Source organism: Chiloscyllium punctatum, chromosome 10 (genome assembly GCF_047496795.1).
Source record: "Chiloscyllium punctatum isolate Juve2018m chromosome 10, sChiPun1.3, whole genome shotgun sequence".
In the NCBI taxonomy this organism is placed as follows: Eukaryota; Metazoa; Chordata; class Chondrichthyes; order Orectolobiformes; family Hemiscylliidae; genus Chiloscyllium; species Chiloscyllium punctatum.
The window spans coordinates 77,051,153-77,076,154 of NC_092748.1; the positions used below are offsets into that span (position 1 = coordinate 77,051,153).

Here is a 25,002-nt window from a genome sequence, read left to right on the forward strand (position 1 = left end):
TGTTTTCTCCTGAATTAAATTATAACCAGTCTACAAGAGGTTCAATAATACCTTCCCTGCAACCTTGACAACAATCTGATCGCAAATCAACTCTGCTTTTAAATCTTTATAAGCACAGCTCTATGCCAGCCTATGGAGTCATTAAACAAAAATCACTCCGTGCTTTTACCTGGTGTTTGTTTCCAAACTTTGACCATTCAATAATTAATTTGCAACTACCATTGAAATATGTCAAATGCCTATTGTAACCCTTCATATGAAGCAGTAGTGTCATCAATGCCCCACTTTGCTCGAATATTATTGATGATGATGTCCACAGTATACCTCAATAGCCTGGAACATTTCTGGGAGTAATAGGTTGGATTCCATGTTACTTTGGAATCTTAGAACTATTCCTGTATCATAACTATCTAAATCCCACTGTGTGTGGTTTCAGGCCTTTGTTCACTGCTGTCTAGATTCTGTATCCTTTTTCCAGTTTACTGAAGCTGTCCCTGTGATGATCCCAATGTCTTGCTGAGCTTCCAAATTCTTCTCTCTGGTTCTTTTTCTTAATATTGAGATTGTCTTCAACTGTTGGCTTCATAATTTCTTTCATCCTTTAGAGCTGCCATCATTTGTGTATAGTTGTGTTGCAACTGTTTAGACTCCCAAAAGTATGGCTTTTTAACGCAAAAGCAGGTTACTTACAACTAATTCTTTACTTACATTATTTATTCATGTGAGGTCAAAGCTTCTGCCCTCTTCCAGGTCTCTCAACAGACTGTGTCCCTGACATCATTACTACAAAAAAACCGAACTACTGCAGAAATCATAAATTGCTGGAAAAATTCAACAGGTCTGGCAACATCTGTGGAGAAAAAGAGCAGGGTTCTGAAAAAGGGTCACTGAACCCAAAACATTAACTCTGCTTTCTCTCCAGATCTTGGATTAGTGGTGCTGGAAGAGCACAGCAGTTCAGGCAGCATCCAAGTAGCTTCGAAATCGACGTTTCCGGCAAAAGCCCTTCATCTCCAAAAACTGCTGAGTTTTTCCAGGAATTTCTGATTGTGTTTATCATTAGTACATGCTTCTGATCTCATCCCTATGGCTTTTACTACGACTCGATTGGGTAAATACATGCAACAGTCATTTTATACAAACCAAATTGAACAAAAACAATGATATAGTCTTGCTTCAATGAGATTTGTGGAAAGAATTACACTTACGATGAGACCAAGGAAATTGTCTTCTTGTGGTAGGCTTAAATCCACAAAGTGTTGATTCAAAAATATAAATGGCAACCAACTAAACCAAGCAAACAACTTTGAGTAAGTTCATATATCATGGAAAGAGAAAAGAAAATAAATATCATTAAGTGTTTTATATGATCGTAGAATCAAGAGAAATTACAAAAAGCACTGTAAAAATGATTGCAGTGGTACATTTTAAAATAAAGACTCAAAACTGAACAGAGGTTAAGAAAAGTTCCCATGAAAATTATTTAAGAACTAGAAAATTATTTTGCTAAATTTATTTTGTAATTATGGTACTCATTGTCGATTTTAAGTGCCAAATCAATAATGAAAACCCCATAGAATTGAAGCACATGTAAACGGATTGAAAGGAATTTTATCTGGACAAATTTCTGTGGTATTTGGACAATTTTCTGTGAGTGTTCAATTAGATTAGATTACATTACAGTATGGAAACAGGCCCTTCGGCCCAACAAGTCCACACCGACGCGTAACCCACCCATTCCCCTACATTTACCCCTTACCTAACACTACGGGCAATTTAACAAGGCCAATTCACCTAACCTGCACATCTTTTGGACTGTGGGAGGAAACCGGAGCACCCAGAGGAAACCCACGCAGACACAGGGAGAACATGCAAACTCCACACAGTCAGTCGCCTGAGGCGGGAATTGAACCCGGGTCTCTGGCACTGTGAGGCAGCAGTGCTAACCACTGTGTCACCGTGCCGCCCAATGTTCACTTAAATTCCATATGATATTGTAAATCAAAGTTAAGTTCTCATATATAAATGGAAATGGTTATTTAGAATGTACTAAATTGTTTACAAAAACTGCAATTAAGGTTCCATTCCTAACAAGCAGAAAGAGTACAATTATTAAATGTGGGAGTATGTTGTTCCTCTGAGAAAGGTTGTTTAATATCACATTATGAATGGAAAGTTTCATTAAAATATAATGACCCAAATCTTCTGATCAGAATTGAAACCTGAACATTTAATGAAGTTCTCTGTGCAAACTTCTAGTGTGACAGATATTTGAAGGGGTTGAGGTGGCAAGTCGATGAGATGTTGGGCTGACAGGGGAGTGGGGTTGCAGGGGTTGAAGTAGGGTTAGAATGCTAGTGAATTAGGGGTAGCATGCCAGGTGAGTGAGGTGTTGTGGTGCCATGTGGGTGAAGTGTTGAGGTGTCAGGTCACTAAGTGGGTTAGGTGGCAGGCAAATGAGTCCTTAGAATAGAATAGGGAGTAGGTGGTTGTGGGGATGGTCCTGTTGGGGGTGGGAGGGTTGGTATTGGTACTGGGAGGGTTCTTTGAAATCTTGGAATCTGAGAGGAGTGGGTTGAGTCAGGAGAGGGGTTGTGTCTTTTGTGAGTCAGACAGGGTCAGATTGTGGGGAGTTGGGTTGAGTTTTGGGGGCTCTGTAAAATGTCTTTGGAAGGTTTGGGGGGGATTTGGGTTGAGGGGGATATTCAGTGAGGACTGTCGGGTATGGAGGGAGTGTTAGATCTGGCAGAGATTGGGGATAAGTGGTGATTGGGAATGGGTGATGAAGATTGGGAAGAGTCAGGAGTTGAATTTGGTGGATGGAAGTGTCATGGGTTCAAGTCTACCTCATTGCTAAGCTGGGGGATCAGTTTTACACTTATGGAGGAGTTAGAGCAGGTTATATTTCGTTAACATTTCCTGAATAGCTATTTAATCAGAACCATCAGAAATCTCCAACTCTTACTCAGAGTAATTCTCCATCAGAAGTTTCAACTTCGAGAGCAAATTTCAAGGAGTCAGCTCTACTGGGACTTCCATATTACCCTGATGCACAACTCTAGCCTATAATCCTGCAATGACTATCTTCCCATCAAAATATCTGTGCTATAGTACCCAAGTTACATCTTCTAATACTTTTTAAAACTGACTTTTTACCTTATTCTATCTTATTTTCCAATAGGCTGCGAAGGAATGTGGGATAACTTGACATGTTGGCCCTTCTCCTCACTTGGAAAGACTGTTACCCTACCTTGCCCCAATGTGATCTATCTTTTGGCTCAAAAGGAAGGTAAATAAAACAGTCACAATGAAGGAAGTGGATTCATTTTGTACTGTGTAGATTTTTTAACGAAAATTACCATTGAAATTTTATGAAAATTATCACTGTAAAACAGCTTTTCTTAAAACTTAAGTCTATTTTCAAATTCTTCTCAAAAATAAATACTCTTTTCAATTAAAAGTTTGAATAGTATGTTGGTATCAGATTTCAAAAGTGAACCTCAATTACTGCAGCCATAACATTACATTCCTCGCTCTGTTCTATTACCTTTATGCACTTCGTATTGTATGATCTGCCTGTACTGCACAGAAAACAAAATGTTTCACTGTACCTAGGTACATGTAGCAATAATAAATCAAATCAAATCAAATCAATTCATGCTTTACTGATTGTCTCAAAAACCATTGTCATTTCAATTATCCATGATGACTCCATTATAAACGTGCAGAAGAAGTTACTATCATTAGAAAGCAACAATAAATGGCTAGCAGACTTGATTGTGGTCCTCAAAGGATAGGTCTGAGGCCCCCAGGCCTTGTTCAAGATACAAGTAAGTGGGTTTTTTTAAAATGCTGTTAAGTTTCTCATCAAATCATGGGCTGTTCTGACCTGTATTTGCTGCTGATCAGTTGACCAGTGAGCCAAATAGCAAGAATCTTGGGAACGAAACTGGCTCTGTATTTACATAGTTCTTTAAATAAGCAGAGCAAAATGGCACAGTAGTCAATATGTGGTTCACTAATGCCTTGTGTAAGTGAAGCATAATATCCTAACCTTTATGATCAATCCTCTTGTAATAAATTATAGTGTCCATTAGCTTTCATAATCAATTCATGTATTTGCACTCTAACTTGCAGTGACTCATGCAGTCGTATGCCTAGATCCTTTTCACCACTGCAACTGGCTTAGGTTTGGGTAAGAGAAATATTGCATGCAAACCTGGGGAGAGGTAAAGCCTCCAGCTGTGAGCCCTTCTCTCCCTGCTCCTCCCTCCTCTACAAACAGTTTGACCACTTTTGTTGTATCTGCTCGACCGCTCTTATATGCTGCAAATCCAGGATGCATTAACCAGAACAACCATGTTTGTGAGCAGATGGTTTGACCAAGAATTTTACATACTCCAAAACAGTTCATCAACAATTAACCACAGAGTGGTTGATGATCCAGTTAATAGACATTGTTTGTGATTTGCAGCTAGATGTGCATAAAAGAAGGCATAAGTTGGAGATACTGGTTCAAAAAGTGCAGTGCTGGTATTGAATCAGCATTCTGCTAGGACTGAAACCATAAACCATCTGCTTTGTATACTTTCAACAGATATTTAAGGCCCACACCAATGCTGTCACCAAGACGTTGTTCAGTAGGGGCTGCACCAAATTATGTACATACAATGCAGATGACACTTTGGAGCTGAAATAATACTTATAGTACCAAAACTATGGAGTGCAGTTCCATGGTTACTGTATTTCAGGTATATAGAATGTAACTTTGCTCCTTTCCTAAGTTTTCCTTCTGTTATGATCTAGGGGGCTATCACCAAAGAATTATCTTTACCAAAGGATCACTCCCACTGCTGCTCCATTGAGAAATTTCACTTTTTGCGACTTCTGTTTTCATAAAAATTAGAAGAAATGTAAATTGACATGGAAGTCATGGTTGACACAAACTATATATTTTCATGGAATAGCACATATAATAATGACTATATCTAAGTGATCTCGTAGACTACTCATGTCCACTGCAGGACCCAACCAAATCCCAGTCCTTTTCCTTCCTGGCATTAGCTGATTCTCCACAGATTGCCAAAATGTCTCCATGAAGGCTGGTACCCATCACCAAGTCACCCTTTATTTACATGTACATAGTACATGACACTGACCCAGCTAACGGAAAACTGGTTCCTAGAATGAGCAGAACCCCTGACACTCCTCTTTATATCTGTCAGCCAAGACTCCCTGACTGGGGTTAACAGTCCCAATCAGGGAACTCATATTCTATAAGATCTACCTGGCTGCCTTCATTCCAATCACTGCAATAGCAGTTTCCACGTGAACAGGGTACTGCTTAAGCAATCTTCCCTGTATCATTCACTTCCTTCCAGATCTTCTAAACTCTTTGCTTTGCTTTATTTCTGCACCTTAGACTCACCACCTTCTGCCTTCAGCTGTGCTCTCTTGCAGCCTCTGTTTCTTTGCTTACATCACTTTCGTACATTAGCTTCCATCCTGATTGCATTCCATCCAGGTCACATGCCAGTGTTTCTTATTATTCGAGAAATTCCAATTTAATACCTTTACAGTTCATAGAAATTTTTCAAGACCTTGTTACAAGTTTCTTTCGGAAAAAAGATTCCCCAATATTTTTTTTTCAGTTTTAAACATCCTTATTGCTTTCAAAGGCCAAAACATTTCTTACTGGCTTGGACAAGAGTGGTGCTATAATGACATTTTCTTTACAACTGTACAGGAGATGCCTGTGTATCTATAGTATACAAGAAATAGTATATAACATTGTATCCATTGTATATAAATGATAGATTTTATTACATATGCAGATTTATTTTATAATCCGAAAAGATATAATGCATTTATCTGGTTTTAGGACATTATTACAACCCTTGATCTTTTACACTCAATAAAGCTTCTGTAACGACATTGTTTCATTTGGCAACATATGATTTTTAGTGCAAGTGGTTGTAGCATCAAACTTCTTAGAAACAGTTTTGAAATTTTTGAGAAAGATCTGTTAGTTGTGGTCTGTAAATAGTAGTCCAACACTTCCCTATACAATATAAACGCTTAAATACTTCATATTTGCAATATTATAATGATTAACTTATAACAAGGAACCAAAGGTGACAATTAAGATTTAAAGTCCAGATTCCATGAGTTAATATACTCCCAAGTCTTGCAAATGTCACACTGTTAATTTACTTTCTATCCTTCTCCACAAAAGTTCTCGGAAACTTTTGATCCTAAAACATTTCGTTGGAGCATAGCCCATTGTTGTTTAAACCAATCCAGATTTGTAGCAATTTTCTCAAATGACATGAAATGCATCTCCACTTCCTCCTTACTAAATTTGGGTAGTATGTGGAGATTCCCCACCAAATCGAAATTCTTTGAGTCATCCTCACCTCACTCACACAAGTTTGCATAATCAAAATCCATTCTCCAGTTGAATTTTTTCACAACTCTCTGACTTTACTCTTTCATATCTCTGTTCTGTTTCTAGCTAATTTCTCTTTCAAAGCCAAACTGCATTAGTTCAATTTCAACTTAAAGTCTGGCAATGGTACTTGGTCATGAAGAGAAACAGTCTTTTCATTCTCAAGGTATGGATGCCGAGCCAGTTGTTCAAGGGCTCCTTCTTAGCTTCTGATCTTAGGTTAATTCCCACATGTTCTTTGGTAGCTGTAAACCATCTTTCCTTAATTGCTTCAGATGTCTGAGAGTTAGATTCTCTCAAAGGCTTGAGACTCAAAGATACTCATGTTGATTTCCAAATACAATATTACAAAAGCAAATGTGAAATATTGCTTGTTTGAACACTGAAAAGTTACAGTGAACTCATTTCAGTCTCTGGAAGGAATTTTCTCCTCTTTGGTGTAACACGATCAACAGTGAGAAAGTGACAAAGACCTCCTTGGAAAACGTCCAAGCCAGACAGTGTGAAGGCATTACATGAGGTTTCATTATGATTGTCATAAGGGTGAGGGCATTCTTTCAACAAAATAATGATTTCTTTCTGACATTCCATACAGATTATCTGTTCAGGGAACATCATGGAGAATGCCAAAATTAGACATGATTTAGAGATGGATAGGGTAAATAAGCAAAGTCTTTTTCCTGGGGTCGGGGAGTCCAGAACTAGAGGGCATAGGTTTAGGATGAGAGCGGAAAGATATAAAAGAGACCTAAGGAGCAACTTTTTCACACAGAGGGTGGTACGTGCATGGAATGAGCTGCCAGAGGAAGTGGTGGAGGCTGGTACAATAGCAACATTTAAGAGGCATCTGGATGGGTATATGAATAGAAAGGGTTTGGAGGGATATGGGTCAGGTGCTGGCAGGTGGGACTAAATTGGGTTGGGATATCTGGATGGGTCGGACTGAAGGGTCTGTTTCCATGCTGTACATCTCTATGATTCTATGACTCTAGATGCCGGCGTTGGACTGGGGTGTACAAAGTTAAAAATCACACAACACCAGGTTATAGTCCAACAGGTTGCTCCCGATGAAGTCTCCTCTACATTGAGGAGACTGGACGCCTCCTAGTAGAGCGCTTTAGGGAACATCTCCGGGACACCCGCACCAATCAACCACACTGCCCTGTGGCCCAACATTTCAACTCCCCCTCCCACTCTGCCAAGGACATGGAGGCCCTGGGCCTCCTTCACTGCTGCTCCCTCAGCACCAGATGCCTGGAGGAAGAACGCCTCATCTTCTACCTCGGAACACTTCAACCCCAGGGCATCAATGTGGACTTCAACAGTTTTCTCATTTCCCCTTCCCCCACCTCACCCTAGTTCCAAACTTCCAGCTCAGCACTGTCCCCATGACTTATCCGACCTGCCTATCTTCTTTTCCACCTATCCACTCCACCCTCCTCCCTGACCTATCACCTTCATCCCCTCCCCCACTCACCTATTGTACTCTATGCTACTTTCTCCCCACCCCCACCCTCCTCTAACTTATCTCTCCACCCTTCAGGCTCTCTGCCTTTATTCCTGATGAAGGGCTTTTGCCTGAAACGTCGATTTTACTGCTCCTCGGATGCTGCCTGAACTGCTGTGCTCTTCCAGCAAGATCCAGAATCTTGTTTCCAGCATCTGCAGTCATTGTATTTGCCAGGTTTAATTGGAAGCACTAGCTTTCGGAGTGTCGCTCTTTCATCAGGTGGTTGTCCATAAATTCTATAATTCTATCATTCTCCTGAACTCTCTACAGCAGAGAATTAGGAAAAAATGAGGACCGCAGATGCTGGAGCTCAGAATCAAGAGTGTAGAGCTGGAAAAGCATCTGCAGTCCTCCCTTTCTCCTAGTTGATTTTAACCTTACTGTGAAGCCTCTTCCAAGGATGCCTACCTTGAAGAAGTTCTCCTCCTTTCCTGATGAATGGTTTATGCCCGAAATGTTGATTCTCCTGCTCCTTGGATGCTGTCTGATCTGCTGTGCTTTTCCAGCACTACAATCTCGACTCTGCAGCAGAGAATTTCATACATTCGCTATTCTCTGAGAGGTGAAATCCTTCACTTCTCAATTTTAAAGTGTCTCCTTATTCCATAACTATGTGCCCCAGTTTGAAATTCCATCAAGAGTGGAAACATCTCTTTGGGATGGGTGTAGATCTCCCAATCCTAAACCTTAACATCAATGCAGGAGGTAAGTGATGCCATTTTCTACAAATGGTAGTTTTTCATATTCTCGCTTTGTGATGAGGAGAGTCAAGCAGCTTGGGCAATGGGATTTGTCATCATTATTGGGTTCCCCAGTTGTGGGACATCACAGACTGCACTCGGGTTACTCTAGCAGACCCTAGCACCAAGTCACAGAGTCACAGAGTCATAGAGATCTACAGCATCTCTAGAGAAACAGATCCTTCGGTCCAACCCATCCATGCCGACCAGATATCCCAACCTAATCTAGTCCCACCTGCCAACACCCGTCCCATATCCCTCCAACCCTACCTATTCATATACCCATCCAAAAGCTTCTTAAATGTTGCAATTGTACCAGCTTCCACCACATCCTTTGGCAGCTCATTCCATACACGTACCACCCTCTGCGTGAAAAAGTTGCCCTTTAGGTCTCTTTTATATCTTTCCCCCTCACCCTAAACCTATGCCCTCTAGCTCTGGACTCCCCAACCCCAGGGAAAAGACTTTGCCTACTTACCCTATCCATGCCCCTCATAATTTTGTAAACCTCCAGAAGGTCACCCCTCAGCCTTCAATGCTCCAGGGAAAACAGCCCCAGCCTGTTCAGCCTCTCCCTATAGCTCAGATCCTCCAACCCTGTCAACATCCTTGTAAATCTTTTCTGAACCCTTTCAAGTTTCATAACATCTTTCCAATACGAAGGAGACCAGAATTGCACACAATATTCCAACAGTGGCCTAATCAATGTCCTATACAGCCGCAACATGACCTCCCAACTCCTGTACTCAGTACTCTGACCAATAAACAAAAGCATACCAAACGCCTTCTTCACTATCCTATCTACCTGCGACTCCACTTTCAAGGAGCTATGAACCTGCACTCCAAGGTCTCTTTGTTCAGCAACACTCCCTAGGACCTTACCATTAAGTGTGTAAGTCCTGCTAAGACTAAATGCACCTCACATTTATTTGAATTAAACTCCATCTGCCACTTCTCAGCCCATTGGCCCATCTGATCAATGTCCTGTTGTAATCTGAAGTAACCTTCTTCGCTGTCCACCTCCAATTTTGGCGTCATCTCCAAACTTACTAACTGTGACTCTTATGCTCACATCCAAATCATTTATGTAAATAACAAAAAATAGAAGATCCAGCACCGATCCTTGTCACAGGCCTCCAGTCTGAAAAACAACCCTGCACCACAATCCTCTGTCTTCTACCTTTGAGTCAGTTCTGTATCCAAATGGCTAGTTCTCCATGTATTCCGTGATATCTAACCTTGCTAATCAGTCTCCCATGGGGAACCTTGTCAAACACCTTACTAAAGTCCAGATATATCACATCAACTGCTCTGCCCTCATCAATCCTCTTTGTTACTTCCTCAAAAACTCAATCTAGTTTGTGAGACATGATTTCCCACGCACAAAGCCATGTTGACTATCCATAATCAGACCTTGCCTTTCCGAATACCTCAGGATTCCCTCCAATAACTTGCCCACCACCGATGTCAGGCTCACTGGTCTATAGTTCCCTTCTTAAACTGTAGCACCACATTAGCCAACCTCCAGTCTTCTGGCACCTCACCTGTGACTATCGATGATATAAATATCTCAGCAACAGGCCCAGCAATCACTTCTCTTCCTTCCCACAGAGATTTCAGGTCCACGTGATCAGGTCCTGGGGATTTATCCACCTTTATCCATTTCAAGACATCCAGTACTTCCTTCTCTGTAATATGAACATTTTGCAAAATGTCACCATCTATTTCCCTACAGTCTATATCTTCCATATCCTTTTCTACAGTAAATACTGATGCAAAATACAAATCAACAGAAAAGATTTCCAATCCATCAATGTTCAAACTTTATGTAACCATTATTACCAGATTTTGGAGGTCTGCACTAAATATTCTGAGACTTGCCACGGCTCTTAAATACTAGGGAATGTTAGAGATTCCTGACTCTTTGTAAGATTCTTTGGCCATACAGGGATGGCTGCTGGGAAACAAGAGCTACATCAAAATATAAGGTCATCTTCCATCTAAACAACAATATGCATGCACTGTGCACTTATATACAAAAAGGCATGTTTTATTACTTTCTGACTTATTTTTCGCTTATTTTCCATCCTCTGTAGCATTCTCAAACTTTTGACCACTTTTAATGAGATTGAAGTAAAATGTGATCACTCGTAAATGTCCTTTCCCTCTAAATAAATTAGTGTAAACTTCTAAAGCAAAGTGAAGAGAACACATTACTCTGAAACATGGGACAGTTCATGGTAAACTGATGTATGTGTGTGCAAAAGTACAAGAATATTTTGCCAAGTGTAAAATACTTCTCTTGTAGTTCTGAACTGGGATATTGTAACAGTAGTCATCCACCTTGAGTAATATCTAGTGCTAACACATCACATGATTTTGCAAAACATTTATTTTTATTCATAGGAACAAGTTAATTGATGGAATTGGACCTCGATATCAGCATACTCCGACTATATGTTTACTATCAGGGAAATGAAGCCCAAATAATCGGTTTGGACCTGTGTATGCTAGTTTCTAGCATCCACTCAATGTTCACTTCAAACAGCAGAGCACAGACCATGTTGATTGTTCAGGATCAACATCATGCTGTGGCATGATGCTTGTCTGAACCACGTGACTCCCTTCACTGCTATTTGATTAATGCCATATAGGACCCATGGCAATCTACCTCTGGGCAATTCAAGTAAGACTTTTATGTGAACAAATTTCTCTTCTACATTTCTATGTAGTCTTGGTTTGATAAAATGTCCAATTAAAAACAGATCACCCAAATATGAGGTTACATGAATGGGATTAGTGGTGGGTATGAGAAATGAAGGGACAGCTGAACTGGGAATAACCTCAGCCCGAGACAGACAGAAGCACAGTCAATTGTAAGATGGTATGCTGGTTGGAGAAGATGTGTGCATATGAGTCATCTACAAAGATAGTCTTGTGTCGTGGACTCATGAAGAAAACTATATATTGTTAAGTGTCAGTGGAATGGCATAAAGAATTTTCCAATTACAGTCTTCCTTTGGTAGAGAGTTTAGCTAATGGAGTGGTTAACCTTTGCTGGCAGAAAACACATGTAAACATGTTGCACCTTTTTCAACTCAACAAAGTAGGGGATAGCCATTCTCTGGTTCATTTCAAAGGGAAATGTCTTGGGAGATCACAGTTGACCTTAACATTTAAGCAAAGCTTGGCAAACACTATTAAACAGTGCATTCTCCATGGCAATGCCTCTATGGAATCAGAGTCCACTCATTAACCAAATAACACTTTAAACTCCTAAAATACTGTTTTCCCTTTACTTTGGTATTTCTTGTGAATCACCCTGACGACTGCAACATGAAATGCTCATCAAAATATGCCATTTTTCAGCATACTCATGTTTTGGCCAGTGGCACAGTGGTTAGCACTGCTGCATCACAGCACCAGGGACCCAGGTTCGATAGCAGTCTTGGTTGATCGCGTGAAGTTGACACATTCTCCCTGTGTCTGTATGGGTTTCCTACAGCTGCTCAGTCCAAAGATGTGTAGCTTAGGTGGATTGGCCATGCTAAATTGCCCCATAATGTACAGGCCAGGTGGGTTAACTATGGTGAGTATGGGGTTACAGGGATAGAATGGGATGCTCTTCAGTGGGTTGGTGTAAACTCAATAGGTGGAATGCATTGTAGGGATTCTAGTCTGATTCAGACAGCAGATGATTCCTCAGTTTAATTTCTCATCTGATAGATACCAGTTCCAACAGTTCACTTAAGAACTGGCCTATTAAACTAGGTGCTTAATTTTTTAGAACACGATTTGAACATACAAACTGCTGATTTAGATACAAGTCTGCTATTAATGAGTCAATGCTGACACCTAGTAGCTTCAGCATTATTTGGTAATGGTGGAGACTTAAGGAACTAAAACAGCACTGGTGTAGTGACTGTATGTTTTCCTCAAATGACATTGCCAAGGATCAGTTCATTGAAATAATTATTTTGCATTTCCTGCAGAGTCGCACCTTGCACAGGAATATGTCTCTCACAGAGTGTGAAATCTTGCATATGTGCAATTTTAAAAGATAGCAGCTTGACTTTAAATGGAAGGAGTTAATTAATGGTAATCAGATGTGTGTGGAGGCTAATATTCAAGAAATTTATAAATAACTATTCCTTTTCCTGATGTTATTATATACTGGGATGGAAATAATTGAAGAATTATTGAGATAACTGACAGTTTGTGATATGTCTCACAATCAGAATGTCATTACACTTTTAAGAGACATGCTTACGATACCATTACTGTTTGACAGCGTATGAGCTGAGGCTGTAAAGGTCTCAAATGCCATCTTAACTGAATCACTTGAAGCATGACATGCTAATGAAAGCATACTGCTTTTTGAAGCCAAACATCCTAACATGTCAGTGGATTTTTCAATATCAGATTGCCATGTCTAGTTTCTTATGTTATGAGGGAGAAGCATTGCCACATCAGGTAAGGATACTCAGTTACAGGCAATGCACACACTGTGGTGGTTATGGTAGATTTCTGTATATCCAGGAAATCTGGATTTAAAGGCCAGACCCCAGAATAGAAGTGATCAACAAAATTGTATAACACTACAAGGTTAGTCTTAAAAAGGTGTATGAACACAAGCATATCAATGAGGTGTAGAGTTAACCAAAGCAAATGACAAATTTATTAAGATAATTAAGCTTTTCACATTGTTAACCTCACCAGGTTGACAATATAAGGACAGCAAAGCTTTTATGACTATTAACAGTATATATCCTGTAAGAGCAGGGTGATACAACTTAAAAGCTAAAACAAAACACAGGCGTTAATGTCAACATGTTACTACAATGCTTCCTGAAAGACATGTACCTCAGCAATTTGCACTGCACAATACAACCTACCAGAATCCATCTCATGCCAGGATTGGCATCATCACATTGTAATTCCCATATGCAAGCTTACCTTATTTTCCTGAAATCTTCTACCTGATCCAGCAGGTCCATCAGGCGCAGGACTACCAGGGTGCATATATCTCAGTATAGTCACAGTTCATGAGATTCAAACTGTACCCATAGCAGAACAGACTACATGTGATACATCAAATTAGTTGAATTTGGAGGCATTCTCTGTTGCACATTGACCAGAGCCAATGTAAACAAAGGCAATTGGCATCCGCCAAAGATGATCTACTAAAAGAGTTTCAAACGATCATTGTCCAGTGATGTCCTGAAAGAATTAAAACAGTATCTGAGCTGATTAATTCATTTTGGTCATACAGAGAAGAGTTTGGTGTCTTCTGGCAGGTTGTTTTAAAGGACAAATATGTTCTAATACCAAAAGTGTTATGCCATGGTATCATATCCATGTTACACCAGGGTATTGAATGCACAAATCAAGCAGCATGTGAATTTATGCACAGGTCAGGAACGAATCAGGACATGAAATGATTTGTGAATATATGTGATGCAATGCCAAACATATCAACCCTAGCAGCAGAGGGAGCTTTGCTATCCACATGACATTCCATCCATTGCTTGGACAAAAATAGCTCCAGATCTATTCTCTACTCATGGGGATGCTTACATCCCTGTGATGGATTACTCCTCCAATTTTCTGTTGTTCAATGCTTTAGCCGCACAGTAAGTGTGACTGTCACTGACATATTGAGTGTTAATTTTAGTTTATTTGGCATACCAGAATGGATAGTTTTCAGCCATGGACCACAACTCAGTGGTAAAACATTTAATGATGTGTTCTATGTGACCTTATAGAGGTTTATAAAATCATGAGGGGCATGGATAGGATAAATAGGCAAAGTCTTTTCCCTTGGGTATGGGAGTCCAGAACTAGAGGGCATAGGTTTAGGGTGAGAGAGGAAAGATATAAAAGAGACTTGAGGGGCAACATTTTCACGCAGAGGGTGGTCCTTGTATGGAAATGAGCTGTCATCTCTATAACTTTATGTGGGATGTGACTAAATCACATCTTTACCCCACTACCCATGCTCAAATGGTCTAGCAGAATGTATGATATGTACATCAAATCAAGGATCATTAAGTACAAAAACAGATATAGCTGGAGAAACTCAGCAGTTCTGGACTGAAGAAGTGTCACTGGACTCGAAATGTTGACTCTGCTTTCTCTCCAGAAACGCTATGAGACCTGCTGAGTTTCTCCAGCTATTTCTGTTTTTGTTTCAGATTTCCAGCATCCACAGTTTTTTTGATGGATAATTAGGTGTCGAGCAATAAAATAAGATTTTTGTGTTGCATTGCTGCATTTTCATGCAACACCAATAGAGAAGGGATTATTTTAACCAATATAAGGTATGGTCGAAAGGTCAATTGAGATGCAGGGTGTTCTTCATCCAGGCAAAGGAGAATGAAAGAGATACACAACAAATAAGCAGATAAAGAATTACCAAAATTGTACTCGGGGCAGTTGGTGCAAATTATAAATACAAATCCAAACATTTGGATACCAGCAAATGTTTCTAAAATATTCAGCCAGCCCAGGTCATATGAAGCCATCACTGATGATGGTGCTACATTGCAAATGAACAGAAGCCAGCTCAGATCCAGGTATGACACATCAATCAAGCACACACATAGTGAGCTAGGAACCTCAAATGATGAAAAATATGCAGTGACATTGAGTGACATCACCAGCAGCAAGGCAATGAAAGTGTCAAACAACTGCAACAGTGAAAAACACTGACCCCTTCAGATGGGTGTACAATCAACAGATCAGTATGAGTTGTCAGACCTCCACAACATTACATTGAAGTTTAAATTGCTATTCTTGTAAACTTCATTTTACCTGTTTGAATAATTTTCAAATTGACAGCTTGTGTATATGTGCAACCATGTATGTCTATTTGAAGATGTTTTAACCTTTAGAAAAAGTGGACATTATATATGTTGCATAGTCAAAAATGTGGTGCTGGTAAAGCACAGCAGGTCAGGCAACATCTGAAGACCAGGAGAGTTGACGGTTCAGGCATAAGCCCTTCATCAACTCTCCTGCTCCTCAGATGCTGCCTGACCTGCTGTACTTTACCAGTACCACACGTTTTTGACTATGAGACATATACAATACTCCTACTCCTCAGATGCTGTTTGACCTGCTCTGCTTTTCCAGCACCATACACTCGACTCTGATCTCTAGCATCTGCAGTCCTCACTGTCTTCTATGTCTCTCAGTCAGTATGTCAATATACCTTTAAGAGACATGCTTGTGTTATCATCGCTGTGTCATATGCATGTGACCTGAGAGTATAACAGCATCAAACACCATCTTAACTCAAATCACTTGAAGCATGACATATTGCTCTTTGTAACCAAATTGTCTAATACTAACGCAGACCCTTGTATTTATGGATGTAATAATTCTATGTAATAGTCAGTGGTTTTAGATGTCATTTGGATCCTTGAAAACATAAAAACATAGAAATGGAAGTAGGTCATTCAGTCCCTCATTCAATTGTTCAATTATTCAATGACATCATGGCTGATATGTGGCCTAACTCCATATATCTGCCTTTGGCTCATATCCCTTAATAGCTTTGCTGAACAAAATTTATCCGTTTCAGATTGAAAATTAATAACTGATCCAGCATCCATTGCTATTTGTGGAAGAGAGTTACAAATATCTACCAGCCTTTCTGTGTAAAATTTCTCCCTGAACTCTCTCCTGTACAGTGTGGCTGTAATTCTGAGACCATGCCACCTAGGTCTAGAATCCACAACCAGTGGAAATAGTTTATATTTTTTCTGTCCTGTCTTTTCTGTTAATACCGTGTAGACTTTGATCTTATAACCCCTTTCTGAATTCTATGAAAACAGGCCTAATTGTTTAATCACTCATCATAAATTAACCCTGGAGTCCAGATATCATTCTTGTAGGCCTACACTGTACTCCCTCCAAGGCTGGAATGAGCCAGATCTGCTCAAAGTACTCCATGCGGGGTCTAACCAGGGTTCTATATAACTGCAATGTAACTTCTTCATCCCTGTACTCCAGTTCTCTTGACTTAAGGCCGGCATTCCATTAGCTTTCTTGATTATTTTCTGCACCGATCATGACATTTTAAAGATCAATGCACCCAAATGCCCAAGTCTCTGTGGACATCACCATGTTTAACTTAATACCATCTGGAAAATACCCTGATCTATCTTTTAAATTAATACCACATTATCCATACCTAGTTTCTTATGTATGAGGGATAACAGAAGCATTGCTGCATTAGGTAAATGATGCATCGCTGCTGAAGGCAAAACTCGTATCAGCTTCTATTTTAACTCACTTAATCTAAATTACTGTTGTATCAAGATCTATTTATAATTTTTACCAGGTTTTATTTCTCGAAACTGCACAAGTGAGGGGTGGTCTGATACATTCCCTGAATACAGAACAGCTTGTGGATATGATATGGATGATACCACAAACGATGCCAAGGTATGTATGTAGTAACACAAATATGCCAGAATGAACACATCCAGCATCTCATGTGCTCTAATGATTGTTTCATGACTGTTTGTTCAGTTTTGTTCATGGAATCGAATTGTATATGCATTTGCAAAGATATCAATGACATAGATAACTAAATCAATGAAAATATGCTGAATACAGTTGAGTTTATTTTGAAAATGTTATTTGTTTGTATTTTTATAAAGGAAGCATTCTACATGAAACTGAAAATCATTTACACTGTGGGAAACAGCATTTCTTTCATATTCCTGTTCACAGCAGTCACAATCCTCAGCTTATTTCGGTAAGTGCAACTTCAGCAGTATCAGTGTTCATAAAAATTTTGTATTTATGTATTTGGGGGAAGAAAATTGCATATGACAGTAGGAACATCAATGATTAAGGCTATCCATGGTCCCAAGTTTTATGAGTCATCAGGAAAGGAAAAAAATATTTTGTTCACCTCACTAGCAGCTACTCAGAAAGTTTTTGTAAGTTTCAGAGTTCTCGTCTGGTCTTTGATTAAGCATGGTACTTTAAACAGAGGAACAGAGGCCTCTGTGAGTAAGTAGCAGTGAAGCTCTTTAACCAAGTAGATTGAAAAATCATCAATGACATGCAGGACAGGATATTCTATTGTTGGCTCCATTCCACCAGCAGGGAAAGTGCAAGCTGGGAACCTGCACATGCTCTCACTGGGAATTAGAGCATAATTTCTGAGAATGTGGTCAATACATCCAAATAAAAATGGAAGAATTGGAGTCTGATGCTAAATGGCAATGCTTCTTAGAAAAAAAAGTCTCCACCATATTTTAATTAAATTAAATGAGAATCCTCACATGTAAAATTATGTTTTAGGGGCAGCTAGGTTGTTTGACATTAACTATCACTTATAACATGGTTACAACTCACTTCCCTGAGTGCATGAGCTCTATGTTTTCCTGTTGTCATAATAGGAGACTATTGGGAAAGTAATCCAGTTTCAACTGCTATATTGATTTCAGAGTATGGTGAGGACTATAATTGTGCATTCTGTGAAGGTGCAGGGTATATCTGACACCACACATCCGGCACCAGAAATGGCTGTTTGATTTAGTCTGTGACATTGATAAACACTATTAGCCTCATCCATATTTTTGTTGCAAAACAGGCTCTTGGTATTGTCATTCACATGATCAGCATGAACCAAGCATACTCCAATACATTTCCTAAAACCAGAAATGGAAAACCAGCCATGAAAGCTAATGTGCCTTTCCCATTCTCCTTAGTCAGCCCAATAAATGTAAAAGCTGGAACCTATGAATGAAGTTCAAACAATTTACAAACCAGCCTGTGAGTACTTTGATATGCCCAACTGTTTCACCTTAATGTTAACCATTCTAACTTCTAGTCCAGTCTTTTCCTCTACTCTTTGTATCCAGTGATCCCACTGTCCATTTCCCACAGGCTCTATTTATTCTGTAGTACTTGCTCGTGCCTTTAGAATGACAAAACTTGTTATTGGTGCTAGAAGGCAAAAACTTGCAACTCCAATTATATTGTCTCCCTTTCTGCTATCAGCACTGCATTTTCCCAAAGCCAGAAGCCATGAATAGAACTACGATAGACTTTGTCTTAAATTTTTAATTTTTTTCCCTTATCTGTACCTTCTATAATTAATATAGACACCATAGTATAGCGACATATATACATTTCACTGTACGTTTTTTGTAAAAAAATACTAGTCACAATAAATTCTATTCGATCCAGTCCCCAATATTGGCATTTGCAATGCTATGTGACATATAGTGTTATTTTAAAAGAGATAGAAGCATAGATAAGTTTAAATAATTTAGAACGGTAACTAATATAACTGAACTACATTGCATATTTTACAGGAAGCTTCACTGTACCAGGAATTATATTCATATGCATTTGTTTGTGTCATACATTCTTCGTGCAATTTCAATCTTCATAAAAGACAATGTCCTGTTTTCCAGTGAGGATAAGCGTCACTGCACTATTTACCCGGTAATTATTTCATTACCTAGCAACATTTATCATTATTTCTCATGATTATTTTAAAGTGCTAAATTGTTTAAATTATTGTTAAGAATTAAGCAGAATGCTATGATAAAGAGGCAAAAACTTAGTACAAGATACATCGCTATGATCAGTCATTGATTAGGTAAAAGTCACCATAGTTGTACCAGAGTTGCTCTGTCAGTAAAGAGAGATGACTGATGTGGTGTAACCTTAGGGTCAAAAAGGACAGTCTTTCATGGTAACCTCAGCCAGTGCAGGATTTGATAGCCCCCCCCCACCCGCCCATGGACAGTGTTGCCACCGCCCTGCATGCAACCAGCCATCTGATCAACTGAGCTAACCAATGCCCTTAAATAGGAGAAAGTGATGACTGCAGATGCTGGAGATCAGAGTTGAAAGGTGGGAGGGCACTACTGAATGATGTTCATTCACTGTCACCTTTGAAAAGTACACAGTAGGAAAGAGAATAGCGGGGACTACACCAGAATAGTGAATCTTGACCAGTGAGACAGTTTGTAGACCCACTGATATGAGGTCAATAGCATTTCACACAGACCCATGCACTGTACAAGACACAGACCTGCAAACCTCTTAATTCCTGGCAATGCTAATGCATTGGCTGCATCTGTCTGTACACCTCCCTGCTCCAGATATTGCTGCACACTTCATTCACCATTACTTTTGGACGCAGAGGCCAGTGTAAGAATAGGGATGTTTGACCATGAGGGGCAACAGTAGCAACAGAAACAATTGCACAGTATACACTTTGTCTACATTGTGTTCAAATGCTGTAGGCAACTGTCAACAGAGACATTGATCCAAGGTACATCCTGTACAGACATGACATTAGGCATCATACCAGCAATGTTCCAACTGGGACTATGCAGAGAATCAAACAACATCGTGAAAAAGTAATAGAATTTATATAAATGTGAATTATATAAATGTCAAACTTTATCTACATTATCATCATGCCACCAAACGATTATTGGCTCAGGCTCTGCAGCTAGGCAAGAGAGAGCCCGTCCAGCACTGGAACCCATTGGTCATGGGAGGGTAGCTTGGGCCACCACAGAGGCATTTGTATCTGGATGGCCCTTGACATACTGAGAGTTTTCACGTCAGAGGCAAGTGGATCATCCTCAGCTTGAACTTTTCGGGGCAGAGAGGGGCAGATAGGGTTGAGGTGGAGGTCCCAGCCATCTCTTGAGTGTTCTGAGAGGAACCATCTGAGAGGCCTGTATGTGGTTCCTCCTCCTGCTGGCTGCTTCCTGGCACTGCCCTGTCTCCTTGTGAGGAAGTGGCACTGACAGTGTGTACTAGCTTCCCTGATCTTCTGTCCAATGCCTTCGGTCCTGAGCCAATGGCTGGGGCAATGGCGTGCAAGTGTGTGCTCCTCTCTAGCTGACCTTGAGCGGGCTGGAGCTGGCTCCCCATGGCAATAACCAGCCCATCCATGGAGGTAGCCAATTACATGGTGAAGGAACTGGGTTTCTATAGCATTGCTGCACTCACGCAGCCCCTGGACAATAAGTGCTATTGACCTCCACAGAGCTGTCCATTGGTGCATATGGCTGAAGTCCCTGATGCTGATTCCACCAGTTTCTCTCCTGCATAATACTGATTTTTGTCAGTCCTCTGAGTTCCAACTGCCGAGAGCAGTTTTTCCTCATTAGCTGTGTAGTCATTACATTGAGCTGCTGATCAGCTTGTGCTCCCAAATGTTCTAACATTAATGTTCCCACCAAGGTGCCAATATTTGGGCTGGTGGTAACTGCAGGAGGCAGTCTTGCTGACATTATTGCTATTTGTACCTACATACACAGCCTAGATCAATAGTATCAATTCATTATTATAGTGATATAAAAATAAAGTTAATAGTGTATCACTTTAGTAAGTTATCTGAAACAAGATATAGAAATTGCTTGAGAAACTCTGCAGATTTGGCAGCAACTGTGGAGAGAAAGCAGAGCCAACATTTGGAGTGTAATGACCCTTCTTCAGAACTCTATTTTCCCTCCTCAGATGCTGCCAGACCTATTGACTTTATCTCACAATTTCAGATTTTTAATTTAGATTTCCAGCAACCACAGTTCTTTGTTTTATAATAACAAGTTAACCTGTTTCTGTAGTAAAAGTAGTAAAGGCTTGGCCTGTGATTTATTGTCTTTTCTGTTTACTTTTGTTCCCAGGTTGAATGCAAAGTCGCTATTGTTTTCTTCCAATACTGTGTCCTGGCTAATTTCAATTGGTTGCTCATCGAAGCATTGTACTTGCACACACTTCTGGCGGTATCTGCCTTTTCAGAGCAAAAATATTTCAGATGGTACATCATTCTAGGATGGGGCAAGTTTTACTTTGAGAAACTAAATCTCATATTTTTGTATAATTCTAAGTCTTTTATTTTGAGAAAACTGTCATCCTTTTTTCCTTCATCTAATAGTCTGATTTTCCCTTCTTTTGTTGTTTTTGTTTTACATTTTTCACATTCAGGTGCACCAGCAGTTTTTATCATACCCTGGTCAATTACAAGACAGATATATGAGAACACTGGGTAAGCCATGTTTTCATGTAAATAAAACCTAGAATCAAAAACATTTGTTGCCCTGAAGAAACTTTCATATCAAACTTTCTTTATTGCTTTACTTTGGAGGATAATATTACTTTAAGTAATATTACTTTAAGATATGATCAGCAAAACCAAATTATAGATTAACAGAATGATGTACAGAACTGTACAAAACCTCCAAAGCTACAGCATATTTATACATAAGTATAAAAATACATGGTACCTACAAGTGCACATTATGCTAAAAGTCTCCAAATTCTTTAAATGGTTTAGAATTGTTTTCTCAAATTCAATTGCACGATAGTGAAATTGTTTACCATGTTATTTGAGAAAAATAGTAACTATTGCCCTCCTTACACTTTGACAATTGTTCCTTAATATTTAATTCTTATTTCAAGTTTAGTATCAACTTTATATCTATAATATGCTGATGCTAAAGGGTTGAGAGTGTGGTGTTTGATAGGCACAGCTGGTCAGGTAGCATCCGAGCAGCAGAAGAATCGATGTTTCGGGCAAAATCCCTTCATCAGGAATGAGGCTGTGAGCTGAGGGGGCGGTGAGATAAATGGGAGAGGGGTGGGTCTGGGGGAGGTTAGTTGAGAGTGCGATGGGTAGATGGAGGTGGGGTTAAAGGTGATAGGTCGGAGAGAAGGGTGGAGCAGATAGGTAGGAAGGAAGATGGACAGATCATGAGGGCAGTGCCACGTCGGAAAGTTGGGACTGGGATAAGGTGGGGGAGAGGAAATGAGGAAACTGGTGAAATCCACATTGATGCCTTGGGGTTGAAGGGTCCCAAGGCAGAAGATGAGGCGTTCTTCCTCCAGGCATCAGGTAGTTAGGCAGTGGCGATCAAGGAGGCCTAGGACCTGCATGTCCTTGTGGAGTGGGAGGGGGAGTTGAAGTGTTTGGCCACGGGGCAGTGGGGTTGGTTGATGTGTGTGTCTTGGAGATGTTCCCTGAAGCACTCTGCAAGTAGGCATCCTGTCTCTCCAATGTAGAGGAGGCCGCATTGGGAGCAACGGATACAGTAAATGACATGTGGAATTGCAGGTAAAGCTCTGATGGATGTGGAAGAGGGGAGGTGTGGGTGCAGGTTATGCAATTCCTGCAGTGGCAGGGGAAGGTGCGGGGAGGGGAAGGTGGATTGTTTGGGGGGGGTGGGGGGGGGATTGTGGACCTGACAAGGGAGTCGCAGAGGGAATGGTCTTTACGGAAAGCGGATTGGAGTGGGAAGGAAACATATCTCTAGTGGTGGGGTCCGTTTGTAGCTGGTGGAAATGGCAGTGGATGATGCGATGTATATAGAGGTTTGTGCGGTGGAAGGTGAGGACCAGGGGGCGTTCTGTCCTTCTTGCGGTTGGAGGGGTGGGGTTCAAGGGTGGAAGTGCGGGAGGTGGATGGGATGCACTGGATGGCAACATCAAATACATGGGAGGGGAAATTGTGGTCTTTAAAGGAGGAGGTCATCTGGTGTGTTCTGTGGTGGAACTGGTCCCCTGGGAGCAGCTACGGCGGAGGCGGAGGATTTGGAAATAAGGGATAGCGTATTTACAGGAAGCAGGGTAGAAGGAGGTGTAATCTAGGAAGCTGTGGGAGTCGGTGGATTTGTCAAAAGTGTTAATGTTAAGTCGGCCACTGTTGATGGAGATGGAGAGGCCCAGGAAAAGGAGGGAGGTGTCTGAGATGATCCAGGTGACTCTAATTTCCAGCATCTGCAGCCCTCTGTTTCGCCTGATGCTAAAGGATGACAAATTAAAATGTATTAACTATTAATATGTAAATACAGCACCAGCATAATTAATCAAATAATTTGTCAGATTCATAGTGTTCAATCATTTAAACTCAAAGAAACAGCTTTATAATTTCTATAATCCATAGCTGCTGGAATGTTAACTCAGATGTACGTATATGGTGGATCATTAAAGGACCTCCAGTTGTATCAATTTTGGTAAGTATTTTTTTAATTGAAGATGATTCTGATTTCTTGTAAATTATTATTGTAAGTGTACATTTTAACCAACTTGGATTGTACACCCTAGGTACATCAGATATTTTAGAATTTGCAGAATTATGTATGGTGCATGCACTTATTTCTTCAAATGTGGTAGCTTTTGGTAATATTGTAAAATAAGCTTGACAAATCAATAATTTGTTATACACTTTTTCTGATATCTCTTTCTATTGACATCAATGAAACAAAATTTAGGTGGGGTGTATAATGTGTACCCACTCATTATCACCCATTTGACATTATCTCTAAAACTGAAAATGACTACCAACAGTGCTTTGATACCTCTGATTCCACACATATCATTTTCAAGATTGAATTGGCTATACAGGTGCAGTTTGGTCCATTTAATTTATTTTTTGTTTCAACATTGTGCAATGATATCATGTTGAATGTGAAGCAGTCATAGAGATGTACAGCATGAAAGAAAGACCCTCTGGTCCAATTCGTCTATGCAGACCAGGTTGCCTAAATTAATCTAGTCCCATTTACCAGCATTTGGCCCACATTCCGCTAAACCTTCCCTATTCACATACCCATCCAGATGCCTTTTAAATGTAATTGTACCAGCCTCCACCACTTCCTATGGCAGCTCATTCTAAACATGCACCACACTCTGAGTGAAAAGGTTGCCTTTTAGATCCCTTTTATATTTTTCCCTTCTCACCTTAGACCTATGCCCCCTAGTTTGGACTCCCCTAAACTGGGAAAAAAAACACCTTGGCTGTTTACCCTAACCATGCCCCTCATGATTTTATAAACCTTTATAAGGTCACCCCTCAGCCTCCGACACTCCAAGGAATATAGCCCTAGGCTTTTCAGCCTTTCCCTATAGCTCAAGCATTCCAACCCTGGCAACATCCTTGTAAATCTTTTCTGCACCCTTTCAAGTTTAGCAGCATCCTTCCCATAGCAGGGAGACCCAAACTGCACACAGTATTGCAAAAATGGCTAACCAATGTCCTATATAGGTGCAACATGACCTCCCAACTCCTATACTCAATGCACTGACCAATAAAGGCAAATGTACCAAATGCTTTCTTCACTACATAGGAGCAAATTATTGCAGATGCTGGAATCTTTACTGGGGACAGAAAAATGCTGGAAATCACAGTGGGTCAGTCAGCATCTGTGGAGAGAGAGCAAGGTAATGTTTCAAGTCTAGATGATTTCTCATCAAAACATTAGCTTGCTCTTTCTCCATGGATGTGGTCTGACCTGCTGTGATTTCCAGCATTT

The 25,002-nt window shown here is 40.2% G+C and overlaps 1 protein-coding gene across 1 annotated transcript in view; it reads left to right on the forward strand.

The window, feature by feature from the left end:
* The window catches only part of LOC140482320 (secretin receptor-like), a 64,218-nt gene that overhangs the window by 17,467 nt on the left and 21,749 nt on the right, over positions 1-25,002 (forward strand). The window contains exons 3-9 of the mRNA XM_072579602.1: positions 3,182-3,289; positions 17,046-17,149; positions 17,368-17,465; positions 19,039-19,171; positions 21,379-21,532; positions 21,680-21,740; positions 23,634-23,703. Of these exons, the coding sequence (XP_072435703.1) occupies positions 3,182-3,289; positions 17,046-17,149; positions 17,368-17,465; positions 19,039-19,171; positions 21,379-21,532; positions 21,680-21,740; positions 23,634-23,703 (728 nt within the window). The remainder of the gene's footprint in view (positions 1-3,181; positions 3,290-17,045; positions 17,150-17,367; positions 17,466-19,038; positions 19,172-21,378; positions 21,533-21,679; positions 21,741-23,633; positions 23,704-25,002) is intronic.